At 34.2% G+C, this 14,720-nt stretch overlaps 1 protein-coding gene across 1 annotated transcript; it reads left to right on the top strand.

Annotated features, from left to right (window-relative positions):
* The first annotated feature begins 701 nt into the window (after positions 1–701).
* On the top strand, positions 702–9,883 carry LOC149528400 (sucrose synthase 3-like). The gene is made up of 17 exons (XM_089808698.1): positions 702–1,467; positions 1,973–2,105; positions 2,353–2,507; positions 3,067–3,259; positions 4,134–4,252; positions 4,487–4,703; positions 4,991–5,086; positions 5,279–5,452; positions 5,698–5,814; positions 5,921–6,087; positions 6,602–6,826; positions 7,053–7,374; positions 8,187–8,431; positions 8,607–8,745; positions 9,029–9,123; positions 9,423–9,452; positions 9,556–9,883. The coding sequence occupies exons 1-17, from the start codon at positions 1,373–1,375 to the stop codon at positions 9,605–9,607; spliced, it is 2,574 nt and encodes an 857-aa protein (XP_089664824.1). The 5' UTR covers positions 702–1,372; the 3' UTR covers positions 9,608–9,883.
* Positions 9,884–14,720: the final 4,837 nt, after the last annotated feature.

The following is a 14,720-nucleotide window of genomic DNA, read 5'->3' as shown; positions in this document are numbered from 1 at the left end:
ATAAAATATCTATACTCATCCCCTAAATAGGCCTCACTTGTTTCCGCACTATATTTCCCCAAATAGATAGGGAAAGATACCCAATATTGAATCTAGGTTCAATAGTGGTCCACTAAGTTTTAATCAATGCCAATAGAGTCCATCATTTATATACCAATAGTTGGTCATTTAAAAATAATAATTTAAATCTTTTTGATCCATGATTGACTCATTTGTGCATCATAGTGGTGATTTACGAACCACTATTCGGAATTTGTAAACTATTTGTGGGGATTTGTGAAGCAGTAGTGGACATTTTGTGAACCACTATTGATGGTTGAATGAATAATTATTAGGTGCAATGGGGTCAAGTATCAATGAACACTTTTTTACCCTTGCATGTATAACATCATTATAGGTGAGAAACTAGAACCTTAAGCAATAATTCACACACATGAAAAACAAAAAAATTAAGAAATTTTAACATCATTTGATACCTCAAAATAGAAACAAATATTCTAAAACAAAATATAAAAACATAAATTTATATAAATTGCCTATAAATTTAAACATGTGATTTTTTTTAACAAAACAAACGGTAACCAGGTGAACATTGTCCACCTCTTCTGATCTGTCCTACTTGTGTGTGATATTTATACTAACAAAATAGAAGTCACATCATCCTACGCAACTATATTCAATTTGAAAAATAATTCTACACGCCCTCTGCATAGATATACAGAAAACTTCTGTAACATATGATAACGGTGTTGATGCCGATGGGGCAAACAATTAAGGAAGGAATATACATGAATTAATCTTGAGATATGCTTTCCAATTATTTGAATGCTCTGTAGCGTACATTTAGAATCAGAAATTTCCTTCTCAGGCCGGAGAAGAATCAATTTTATTTTTTTATTTTTATTTGTCCATATATTGTCCTGTAAATCAAGAGAATGCAAGCATAGCTTGCGCTTTGGTCCCGTAAATTCCTTCCTTTCTTAACAGGGGAAGAAAAATTCAGTTTGCTTTTACTTTATATGTGAATAAGCATAATTTTTATGTTTTGCATTCTTAAGGACAGCTGTTCTTTGGTGGGTTTCTCAGGGTACACTATGCCTTTCACAAAGAGCAATGAATCACTGAAGTTTCTGATTGAAATTTATGTTCAGAATTGAAATAAAAAAAAACCTATAAAATAGGAAGAAAATTTTGTAATTAGTATCTTGTATATGAAACATTACTTCTTAGTATACTACTACACACAGCATCCTCTGCTCTTCCATTCAATTCATACCTTATTGAATAGTGAGTTCATTGCCCATTAAAGTCTACGCACAAACATAGAGGTTGAATATTTGTGTTCAGCTGAAGGTTGTCAAATTACAGAGTTATGGCTGAGCTTGCACAACAATATGCGAGTATGGCAGATAGGTTGCCAGAGGCATTGAAGCAGAACAGATATCTGCTTCGCAGATGTTTTACAAGGTGAATTCTCAGTAACAATTTGTCTTCGTTGAATCACACTATATGCTATTACAAATATCTCTTTTTTCTGTAAGCTTTAATTTAAAATATAATTACAGAAGACAGACCAGAATAAATATATAGCTTTAGGTGTCTTTGATCAAATAATTCTTCTATAAAATTCGAATTGCTCATCAAAACTCCTCTTATAACCATCTAAATGATGCCACCCTCTTCCATGGCAGACTGCTAATAACACACACAGGCTAATATCTTTGATGCTCACCGACAAAAATCCTATTCACCTGTAGTGACTGGTGTCTTCCTATTCTAATTAAAGATAAATTGGTGTAATTTTTGGTATAAAAATAGTAGTACGGACATATAAAAATCCTATTTGTTTTAAAGAAGGAGGATAAATTGTCAAAGAGAAAAATTGTATACTATTATTGATATTAAGATAAACTGTCGAGAGAAGCTTCATGCAGTTTAAAGTTTTTGAGAGGTGCTCTTATTGGTGTTGCAGTTTTACATCACAAGGTAAAAGGATTCTACAACAAAAGCAATTCTGCAGTGAGATTGATTCAATAATAGGCGATGCTGAGGAAAGAAGGAATCTTGAAGAAGGTTTGTTCGGACATATTTTGCGGTGCACACAGGTACATTGGATTTTAGTGTTTTTTTTTCGCATTTATGGTTTAAATAGTAATATTTAAAGCTTTTGATTTGTTCAAATGATTCATTGAAATTATAGTAATAGATGGGTCCTACTAGAAAAGTTGATACAAATTCAGATAAAATCCTAGAATGTTGTGTTCCTCCTTTTTTCCCACTTTACAAGTTTATCAACATTGTGTGCTTTTTGATCATTTAGGGGAGTTCTAACATGGTGATGTCATTGTACAGGAGGTTGTCACCGTGCCACCATTCATTGGTTTGGCAATACGAAGAAAACCTGGGCTTTGGGAGTATGTTCGTGTCAATGCCTCTGATCTTTCCATGGAAAAGCTTACAGTAACAGAATACCTGCAGCTCAAAGAGTGCCTTGCAGATGAGCGGTGGTAAGAAAGCATTATTAGTTTTGTTTCTTCATAGAGGAAGAAAGATTTATTTTCTCAAAAATTCTTCTTTTTGGCTTCCATGGTGCTTGAGTGAAACGTATGTCAATGCGTCTTGCTCACACATGGAGTAAGCAGTAGGCATTGTGCCTTATTAACTGGATAGTTGAATAGGATGCCCGACAGGGTAAAAATGAAATCGCTGGGTTTTGATCATTCACATAGCTGGGATGATTCATCCTCCTATTGTGATACTTGGGTCACCAAAATTGTCTGATCTCAAGCATTACATACCCCCCTCCTGACTTCTTTCCCACAAATCTTTGAACTTGGGGGTCCAAATAAGCAAAAATTGAGAATTTCAGCTCCGAGTGTCATCAGCTTAAATTCAAAGTCATTGTTTTGGGTGCATAATGAAAATCTCTGTTTTTAGTTTAAGGGTTCTTAAATGTGAAAATAATGATGAGAATATTGCATAAAACATATTCCTTATCTGGTCATATTTCTCTTGTTTTCCTGCATTGTGATATTCTCGTAGTAACATGCATGCCGTAATCTGCAGGGCCAGGGATGACTATGCATTGGAACTGGATTTTGAAGCCTTCAGTGCATCAGCTCCTCGTATGAAAAGGCCCTCATCAATTGGCAACGGATTTCAATTTCTGAGCAGACATTTGACTTCACGACTTGCTCATGACCGAGAAAGCATGCAACCCTTGCTGGATTTTTTGCAGGAATGTAATTATAATGGAGAGGTAAGAGTGGGTATCGTTTTAAAGGATCTACTTGCTCTTGTAATTTGTAACGCGGTCTATTTGAAGTCCCATTTACCTACTGAGTCAATCACGGGCATTAATGGAATTTCTCTGTTTCTTTCTTCTTTCTTCTTAGGCCATTATTTCACACGCTAAGTCAGAGGATTAATTTGGTATCAACTTGAGAAAAGGTTAAATTGACTTCTGTGCATATCTGTAAGCTTTGCTTTTGCCATTTCCCCGTGTACTGTACCTAAGAGTTCCAAGAATCCCCATTATTAGTTATTATTATTATTATTATTATAGTTTGAGTAGATTCGAATCCATAACCTCTCAGATAAGAGGTTTACAATTTTACTTCTGTATTGTAGGCTCTTGTCTAAGAATCCCCGCATGTCGCTCCCAAACAAATTATTCGTTCTCACTTATTCTGAAAACTACATTTCACCAAGTTCTGTACCCTAGGGTTTCCAGAATCTGTGCACCTCATTTCCCATCAAATTATTCATTCTCAGCTATTCTGTAAAGAACATTGTCTTCTCAGACTATCAGGGGTTTGAATCTATAAACGGTAGCGCTACCTTCAAAAAATTATGTTTATATAATAGTATAGTAAGGCTTTTCTCAATTTCGGAAACAGAAAACAAATGTTAGATTATGTTGGAAGTTTCTATCTAAGGACTGTCGCTTTGCAAAAGCAGGAATGTGATCTTTGTAGTGTCCAATGACTTGGATTTTGAATACAGTTAATAAGTTGAGAGATGAAGAATATTAACTTATGGTTTGATGATTGATCTTCATGTTACCATTGACTTCTATTCTCAAGAATTTCTTATCAGATGAATACTTTTCTTTTTCATCGTTTCATTTGCAGAAACTTATGGTCAGTGAGAAGATTAACAGCATGTCCAAACTTCAACAAGTGTTGCTTAAGGCAGAGGATATCTTGTCCGATCTCCAAAAGGACGTTGTATATGAGAAATTTGCTCACAGGTAATTGGATGCTTGGTTCTTCCTTCAACCACAAGAAAAGTTATTCCATTGAATGTTGGTGTTGATAAAGATCGGTTACCATCTCAAGCATATAATTCCATTACTAGATTTTTCATTTTGTTGCAGATTCTTTCTGGAAGTAGTCTTAGACAATTAGATAACTATCTTGCCAATTCTAAAGAAACTACAGATATTCTAATTTTGCTCAGTCTTTTCACCTAAAAACACTTACAGGTTGCAAGATCTTGGACTTGAGAAGGGATGGGGAGATAATGCACATCATGCACTTGACACAATACATCTACTCTTGGATTTAATACAGGCACCCGATCATATTACTTTGCAAAAATTTCTAGCCAAAATACCCACTATATTCAGTGTGGTAATATTTTCACCCCACGGCTACTTTGGACAAGCAGATGTTCTGGGATTACCAGACACAGGTGGACAGGTATTGTTGCTTTGGATATCTATTTTCTTTATGTTTTAATATCTCTATTTTTGTTTTGTGATTTCAGGAAACGCTGTTAGTTTGAATGATAGATAAATAATTATCTTTCATTTATCAAGTTTATCGAAGAAAGGATGATGAGCCTCTTTTGAGTTTCAAATAACTTCTTTCATTTAATCACAACCAGACAAGCAGAAGATATTAGATGATGTCACTGTGTTATTTGAGACAGAGTAGTTTCTAACGATCTTTCTAAGGCCCTTAGCTCGCTATTCTGTGAAATACAGGTTGTGTATATATTGGATCAAGTCAAGGCATTGGAAGAAGAACTGCTTATTAGAATTAAGCAGCAGGGGCTGGAAATTACACCTCAAATCCTAGTGGTAGGTTGCGAGAATGTGTCGTAAAAACATGATTTTGGACTACAGAAATAGTGTGTGGCTCCTTTAATGAAAATTTTGAAGCGAGAAGGAAAATGCCAGTTTGTTTTAGGATATTTCCAAACTAATATGTTCTTGTATTTTAGCGTCCATCAGTTCTTATACTTATACAATCAGTTTCTCCATCTTTCAAAGGTTACTCGACTTATCCCAGAGGCCCAGGGGACTAAATGTAACCAGAGAATTGAGACAGTACTTAACACACAACATTCAACAATATTGCGAGTACCCTTCCGAACAGAGAAAGGGGTTCTACGTAAATGGGTTTCTAGATTTGACGTCTGGCCTTATCTTGAAAAATTTGCAGAGGTAATTTTGTTGCAGTATATGAGAGAGCATTATTATTCAAACTTTTCTGGTTCATCTTCACTATGCACCCAATTTTGCATGACAACTAATGGAATCTCCATTCATTCTCTAGTTTCAATATTTTAAATTAAAAAGTTCAGCAATGTATAATTAGTAATTATCTCTATGTTAATGTAATATGTCCTGTCCTTTATGTTATACTGAATGAACTTACTTATTAGTCCTCTTCGTGTTTTTATTCATAGGATTCTTCAAATGAAATTGTTGAGGAGTTGCATGGGAAACCAAACCTAATTATTGGAAATTATAGTGATGGGAATATGGTGGCTTCTTTGGTCGCAAGCAAACTGGGGATTGTTCAGGTGTTTATGCTCTTCACTTTTAGTTGAGGATTTTGTTTTGTAATTACCTTTTGATACAATAATTTGCAGAATGAAATTTTAACTTTTTTGTCTATCTCTCTATTAGTGCAACATAGCACATGCTTTGGAGAAGACCAAATATGCAAGTTCTGATCTATTTTGGTCAAAATTTGACGAGAAGTACCACTTTTCATGTCAATTTACTGCTGACATTCTTGCAATGAATCGTGCTGATTTCATCATTACAAGTACATACCAAGAAATTGCAGGAAGGTCTGGTTTCCTACTTTTTCTGTTTTTTTGAGCATCTCATAGTTTGCAGATATTAGTTTGTTCTATTTCATGGATAATGATTGTCTCTGTGAAAACTAGCAGGGAGCAATAAAATGTCAGTAAGTCTGTAAATATTATCAATATCGAATGCTCAACTTTACATAAGTGAGAATTCAAAAATATTCTCAATTTCTTTTCAATGTTTTGAATGTTTCATTAAAAATCTGATACATATAATTGTTAACCACTAAAATTTTAACTGTTTCCCATCATATGAGGAAAATCATATTATGAAAGATTATTATATAATTCAAAGGCAAAAGCATACGAAGAAAGACCAGGTTGATATGCTTAAACTTGGATTAAGCACTTCTTTGTGTGGATTGCCAAGATTGAACTTGAGATTTATTGGGAGGTTCAGAACCTCCCCTTTGTTGTTGATACAGAGTTTGGAGTCTAGACTTGTTTCATTATTGATAAAAATGATCAGACTCTCATTTTGTGGTTGATGCAGCAAAGACACCGTTGGTCAATATGAAAGCCATGGAGCCTTCACACTGCCTGGTGAATACCGAGTAGTTTCTGGTATTGATGTTTTCAATCCCAAATTCAACATTGTATCCCCTGGAGCAGATATGAGCATCTATTTTCCTTACACAGAAAATCATCGGCGCATTACTTCTTTCCATGAATCTATTAAAGAGCTCTTGTATAGCCCAGAGCAAAATGATGCACACACGTAAGATTTATTTGTGTTTCCTTTGGTGTATGGTATCATATACTCAAGAATAGGCAAAACTAAAAAAGATTAGCCCATTGGGAAACAAAAATGCCATATAAAACCCTATGTTGTATAACATTATATACAAATTCCAAACAAATTGACTATAAATTAGCTCATATGTGTTTTTCACTTCTATACCTTCAAAAAATATAACTGATTTTTTTTTTTTACAACGATACAGAGGTTCTCTCAGTGACAAAAATAAGCCAATCATCTTCTCCATGGCAAGACTTGATAAAGTGAAAAATATTTCAGGTCTGGTAGAGTGGTTTGGAAAGAACAATAGGCTGAGGAACCTGGTGAATCTTGTTGTAGTTGCTGGCTTTATTGACCCATCAAAATCAAAAGACAGGGAAGAAATTGCAGAAATTGAAAAAATGCATGGCCTTATTAAGCAGTATAATTTAAATGGTCAATTTCGTTGGATATGTGCTCAGACTGACAGAGTGAAGAATGGAGAACTTTACCGGTACATAGCGGATACAAAGGGCGCTTTTATACAGGTGCGTTGTTATATTAGGATGATATGGTAAAATTACACACATATTTCTAAAAGACAATTTTGAATATTCATGCTCCACACCTGTATTCACAAGATACCATGCAATATCAATAACCCAAGTTCTTGAAATGGTAATTTTGATGGCATAAAACCCCTTATTTATATGGTATATAATCCCAAAGCAAATACCACTTTATGATTTAGTAGCCATCACTTTAAAAGAAGATCATGGTACTCATCAAGCTGTTATTTTGTCATTTCCTTCCGACTGACATAGGTTTAAACTTTAAACACTGGTGAGCTAAGATTCCCATGTTTACGTGCATTTGGGAGCCACACTAACATGTTTTTTGGACCCTCTTCATTAGCAAGTGGGACTCTGCTTGATTTTTATAGTCCGAGTTATACTTTTTGTATGGGTTGAGAATCACTAGGATTTACAGTCTCAGCAAATTTTAACAGTTTATGCCCCCTGATTGGGATAGTCACTCCCACAGAAGCTAGACTTTGACAGAATAAATACTAACTCTTCTTTTGGGACATGCAAGCTGAAGGGAAGTTGCACTTTATGTTATAAAGATCGTTTGCCAAGCTAGAAAACGAAATTCAGAAGAACATTCTGGCTTTAGTAAGAGGAACTTCATGCTCTAAATATACAAAAAAGCAATCCAAAATTTTCATAATGTGGTTGTTCCAAATACTCTAATAATGCTTATATAATACGAAGTGGCATTTATGCTAGAGAGTTTTTGTGAACACTAAGAATTACTCTTTTGGGTGATCTAATGTGATCAATTTATTTGTCTGGTGCAGCCTGCTCTTTATGAGGCTTTTGGACTTACTGTAATTGAGGCAATGACATGTGGCCTGCCAACATTTGCCACTTCTAAGGGTGGCCCTGCCGAGATTATTATTGATGGTGTTTCTGGATTCCATATTGACCCTCTTAATGGGAATGAGTCCAGTGATAAGATTGTAAACTTTTTCCAAAAGTGCAAAACAGACCCAAACTTTTGGAATGTGGTATCCAATGCAGGGCTTCAACGTATATTTGAAAGGTATAAGTTCATGTTTATAAGCTGTAATGATCTATTAACTTCAGACCATGTCCTTTATCATTTTCAAGGCATCTTTGGAAAGTAGATGAGCTTATTTTCTCATTAGCTCGTTGTGAGTTACTGCTCACATAGAACTACTGTGTGTTTACAACTAATGCTCAATGGTATCGTGCAGCTACACATGGAAGATTTATGCAGAAAAGTTAATAAATTTGACAACACTGTATGGGTTTTGGAAACACATATCAAGGCGGGGGCAGCAGGAGACAAAACGCTATATGGAGATGTTTTACATTCTTAAGTATAGACAATTAGTGAGTAATCTTCCCATTCATTTTATGTTTTAACTTGTATCAATCAACCAAGGAATATCATTTTTTAGCGACTCAAGTTTAGCAAGTTTCATACACGTTCTTTCATTTGACCTGCTGCGAACATAAGACGCTAGGAGGCTTTTACCTCAGAATTAGATTAGTTACTTTGTCAAGGAATGAAGCCTTGCTATTTCTTCCATTGATGTCTATTATGAGAAGAAGAAATCAATATATTTGCTCTTGTCATTGACTAAGGCTGAATTTAATTTTACATTTGTTACAGGTTAAAAACGTGCCTGTAGTAAAAGAGGATGAACTTCCCACACCAGAAGTGAATGAAATTGCAAGACAGGAGATGAAAGATAACAAAATTGATGGGTATGATTTTATTTTAAAGTTATTGAACATGCTACTCATGTTCCAACTTTTCAGAACTCACACATGCACTAGATCTTAGCCCCAAAGGATTTCAGCATAGGTCATTTGTATGTCAATACCTTGTCTGAACTACTAGCCCACATTCATTGATGAACAAACATTATCTTATTCAACAAACTTAAGGAATTCAGAATTTTCTCTTTGAAAAGTAGTTTTGAAACTTGAATATCATTATGATAATATTATTGTGCTTATTGATGATGTTTGGATGTTGACTATGTTGTTTCTTGTTCATGCAGAAATATAGGTAGCAGGTCTCGCATCAAAAGGTGAAATCTTGCGCTGCTTTTGGTAGAAATTAATATGCATTTCAATAATATTTGCAGAGGGCAGAGGATATTTAAAAATTAACTTTTTTGTTGTTTGCTACAGGATTCTTACATCGTATCTTTATCAATGTGGAGCGCCAGAAAGAAAGAATTGATCTTTGCATTACCGAAGATTTGCTGCATTATTTGATAATATTTGATTGAACACCAAATATAGATTGCTTGTTTATATCTCTGTCTGATTCATTGTGCAAATTATGCATGCCATTCGTTGTGTATTAGTATATGGTGAAGTAACTACCATATCTAATAAGAAGCATATTACGAGAAATATGCATGGTTGCTTCATGGCAATCTTTTGAAAACGTTTATTGAGATGTATAAACTTCCTATTTTTGTCAAATAAATGGAATGTTATTCATGGAATAGAATACTTATGTTCATTTTTCCCATTTCTATCTTCATTGCCAAGGAATAAAATTTGAATACACCTGTATTCATGGTGGTTGAATCTCCTTGCGAAAATGTTAATTTGTGGGCTTAAGTGTTTTATATAAAGTTAAACAGACATTTCTTAATGTGGAAATCCAAAAATGACTTCTAAACTGGAATTTCAAGTGGTAAATCTTGATCATTTGTGTTTGGCTTTTAGGACATAATTTCTAACCCGTCATTTATATGACAATAAAGAGCTAATTATTTTATTAATTTTAAGAAGCAAGGCACGAGTATCAATTTTCACTGTATATTGATGTAAATAAATTCATGAGAATCAAGGGTACGCAAAACTGTTATTTATTAATCTTAGAACTTGTTTGTATCTTCTGTGACATTTGGGAACAACTGTACATACATGTTACTTTGAAGAGTTAGAATAAAATCAGGAGACCTGCATGTGCCTAGTAGATGATTCGAGACTGTGGAAGTGGTAATACTTATACCATCAGTTGAATTGAAAAGGAATGGTTGTAGCTTATTGCTTATCAATTACCTTCACGCACCAAAGATGGTCAGCTATATATACTGAATGCACTCTTTGTACAAGTAGTTTTTAGAGATGGGAAATAATTCCTTCTTGTTGAAGGTCAAAGGGAATATCAGCAATTGCGTATGGTTTTATGGATTGTGTTAGTGATCTTCAATTGTTATATTTGGTTTATCTTATTTGTCTGCTATTATACTAAAAGGAACTTGTTATACATTCTTTTTGTTTTGAATTTACTGTGCTTGTGGCTCACTACCATTCTACCATTTTAGTTATGTTCATTCACGAGTAATAATTCCTTAAAAAGTGTATTGTTTCAAATTTTGAACTTGCAGGTTTCAGAGGACTGTCTGCATCAGTTTAGTATCAAAGCACGAAGATCCATGAGAGAGAATCCAGTAATCAAGGTTGTCTTAGGAATTAATCGACATGAGGATTTGTTAGTGGCACATGCTTTCGTATTGAGGAGAGGCCCATGTGCATTGTTTAAGGAGATTGATAATGTTTCTATTAGTCTTCACAGAGTTACTATTACACTCAAGAATGGATGCATCTAACTCATACAATATACAATGTGTCAATTTTGCCACCTCTAGCAACCACCATAACACCTCTCACCATTTTGCATCAGAAAAGACTACCTACATTCTTAGATCAATTAGTTTGCTGATAATAACAAATTTTCTTTTAGATAAGGGAGATGCAACACACCGTTAATCTTTCTTATTCTACCATCAAGGAACCTGATTTTAAATTTGCAATAACCAACTATATTTAAATGAGAATTATCACCTAAGTACACTTTACCTCCATCAAATCCATCATATTCAGAAAATCAATATTTATTAGAGGCCATATGAAAGGATGCGGTTGAGTCAATTAGCCATGCATCATCACATGCATGAGTGGTCAAAGCTGCAGTAAACCACATCACCATCTTCCTTCTCAAACTCAGAATCTTAATCAATTTTTTTTTTTCTTTTTCTTGTGTGCACTCCTTATGGATGTGTCTAGGCTTGCCACAATTCAACATTTATAACTTTGGAGTTTCTAAGAGATTTGGTTCGAGATGATCTATAATTTATCCACCCTCCTTCAATCCAAAGGAATATAGTTTTTTCCTAAAGAAAATCTCATTTAACAAAACAATTGCTTAATAAGTCTCACAAAGTTTATCTTATTAGACCTTTGACTTTATAGTCTATAATAACATATTTAGCAACTGCATGTATGTAATGCCTACCCCTAGTTGACTTTTCTACTGTATTGACAGATTCTTTTATGCCAGTTTTCTGATTGTGTTTTATGATTATCGGTGCTTAGTTACTGGATTTGATTATATGTCACTTCATACTCAGTTCATATATGTGACGAGTTATTTAGTTATTTCAATTATATTGGAATTATTTCAATGATGATATACATGTTCATTTAGTGACTTTCAGTTATTTCATGATGTTAGTTAGATGACTGATTTATATGTAGTTTCTATGATTACTTATCCCATACTTGCATGTATATGGTGTACTTGTTTGTTTAACTTTATGTTTGAAGTTTCTAATGTGGTTGAGGGAGGGAGTCATGGTCACCTGCTCACTAGTACATTTGGGCTCATTTTTCGACCTTTATTGGTTGAAATTTTGACCTAGTTTTCGACCAAACTTCGACCAAATTCGACCAACCCATTGGTCAAAAATTTTCTCGTCGAAATTTTGACCAAAACTTGGTTGGTCAAAATTGACCCAATGGGTTGGTCGAAAACTATGTGTTGCCATGGTGCAATTTGCACCGAGATGTTTGTCGAAATTTCGACCAACAACTATCCGTTTTTGTCCATCATTGGTCAAAATTTCGACCAATGCTTTGCAGAGCATTGTTCAAAATTTTGACCAATGTTGTGAAGAACATTGGTCAAAATTTTGACCAATTCTTGTGGAAAAATGCTTGGTAGAAAACTCCTCACGCATTGGTCAATTTTTTTATAGAGAAATCAACAGTTATGAGATGATCAATCAAGAGGAAACAGTTGAGAGGTTAGAGTGACACCATTTTCAAATGATCATATGAAATGAAATGGGCATATGAGTAGAAGGAAACTAGAAAGACATTGTGTACAGATGAAGGCATGAAATGGATGGTTTTGGAGCACTCAGCACAGACACTCAACATTCAGTACATATCATCATTTGAGATCAAATGGGTGTGTGGGATTATACACACAGTGAACAATAAAGAAGGGAATTGAACCCTTCCTGTGTGAGTAGTTCAATTCCCTCCTTTATTGTTCACTGTGCATATAATCCCACACACCCATTTGATCTCGAATGATGATATGTACTAAATGCTGTGTGTCTATGGTGAGTGCTCCAAAACCATCCATTTCATGCCTTCATCTGTACATTTCTTTCTACTTGCATGCCCATTTCATTTCATATGATCATCTGAAAATTGTGTCACTTTAACCTCTCAACTGTTTCCTCTTGATTAATCATCTCATAACTGCTGATTTCTCTAACATAATCAATTTTTTCCTGACATGTCACCTACTAATATAGTGATTAATAGTAAATACTATGATTTATCCTGATCCTAGTTTCAGTATTGGCTATGGTATTGTTATTATTCTGAGCCATTGTGTTAAAGACTATATCTCTCAAAATAGTGACATGTACTAGACAACCTATTCATCATGTATTTGAGAGACAATAGCCTTCACATAAATATAAGTTTCTTCTTATCATCTCTAGAGAAAAATATAAGACAACTCGGGACTCAAAAAAACTGAGTGTAAGCTAGAACCATACCTAGTGTTTTCATCATGAACAAAATAGATCAAGTAACCATCGTCCTCCTCCAGATCTAACCCAGAATCCTTGGGTATAAATATTGGCTCAAAACCAAATCTTCTAGGTCCAAAGTCAAAAATCCCTAGCACATTGCCTCCAACTTCAATCTGAAACTTTCCCACCTCAAGTTCTGCTTGAAGATCAAACTTTACGAGTCCCTTGACCTTAGCTACTAAATCTAGTGTAGTACCATACACATAACACTGTTTTCTGCATGCATTTTCAATCATAAAGTAGAATTAGATATTTCCCAATCAACCTTGTATCCAAGGCAATAAGATTGACTAGAAATAGAGACAAAATCAGAGATATATAAGACTCCTAAGAGATATCTCAGCTTTTTTTTAGAGTGATTGACCAACCTATGTAGGATAATCATAGAACTGACAATAGTAATACAAACTAATCCACTACTAGTTGTAAAAGAGAAAAATATAAGTTTATTAAATATAACATTAAAAAATGTGAGGAAAAATGAGTCTTGAAGGAAACTTAAGGCAAAATGGTCTATAAGTTATCAAGACAATACTAAAATATTATGCTTGTGTCTTAACATTACCATTATGAAAGATGTAGCAGTTTGGTAGCTCAAACCATCTCATCTAAAGATCATTTTTGGCATATTGAGGTAGTATACCAAAATGTGCTTTCACTGTAGTATCGTAAGAAATAATGAATTTTCCATCCTTCACCATATCCTGAGATATTAGCAAGTAAAATTAAGCAATCTAATTTATTCTGGAGAGATGTATAGACAACCTCTATCCTATATTTTCTTTATGAAGAACAAAAAGGATCTAAAGTTCTAAGGCTTTAAATACATTATTCATACAGCTGAATTATTTGAGTTCAAACAATTTCCAATAACTTCTTTATACTCTTCAAACAACAAGGCAATGATATAGGAGTACTCTGAAATAAAAATACCTTTGGGGCAAAATAGAGAGGAAGATCGATGGAAATTGCATAGTTATCAGTTATTGCAAAGTCATGCATCATGACAGGCTTTGAAAGCGTTATATGGGAACTAGATCAAGCATTATTCCCTCCTTCGTGACAACTCGATAAGTAGCATAGGGAGGAGTATGTTGGTAGCCAAATGTAAACATTTCTCCTATACATAATGGAAAAAGTGATCAGGCACATAAATCTATATTTTAAAGCAGTCTATAGCTTTCTTAAACATCCTTTACGAGTAATTATATTAACTATAAAATTTGAACGTGTTTTGCTAAATTGTGATTGGATCAAACTTTGGTTGTGCATTACAGTTATTTGATTCTTCTTTTTTGTTCTAAAATAGCCTGTAGCTTACTTGAACATTCTTAACTGCATTAAGTTTTAACTATCAAAACAAAACTTGTTCTGCTACCTATATTTTGATAAATCTTTGGGTGTGCAATGAATGAATGAGTTAATTTCTCATCATAATCCATC

This window comes from Cupressus sempervirens, chromosome 11 (assembly GCF_028749045.1).
Source record: "Cupressus sempervirens isolate cs-2001-9-10 chromosome 11, ASM2874904v1, whole genome shotgun sequence".
Classification (NCBI taxonomy): domain Eukaryota; kingdom Viridiplantae; phylum Streptophyta; class Pinopsida; order Cupressales; family Cupressaceae; genus Cupressus; species Cupressus sempervirens.
Note: the sequence above shows the minus strand (reverse complement) of the source record. Positions and strands in the feature narration are given on the sequence as shown.

What these genes read in the sequence shown, in the direction of transcription:
- LOC149528400 (XM_089808698.1), top strand. Translation starts at nt 1,373, where the DNA reads ATGGCTGAGCTTGCACAACAATATGCGAGTATGGCAGATAGGTTGCCA. An exon ending in TATGAGAAATTTGCTCACAG is followed by an intron (nt 4,253 to 4,486) that starts GTAATTGGATGC and finishes AAACACTTACAG; the next exon opens with GTTGCAAGATCTTGGACTTG. An exon ending in TACCAAGAAATTGCAGGAAG is followed by an intron (nt 6,088 to 6,601) that starts GTCTGGTTTCCT and finishes TGGTTGATGCAG; the next exon opens with CAAAGACACCGTTGGTCAAT.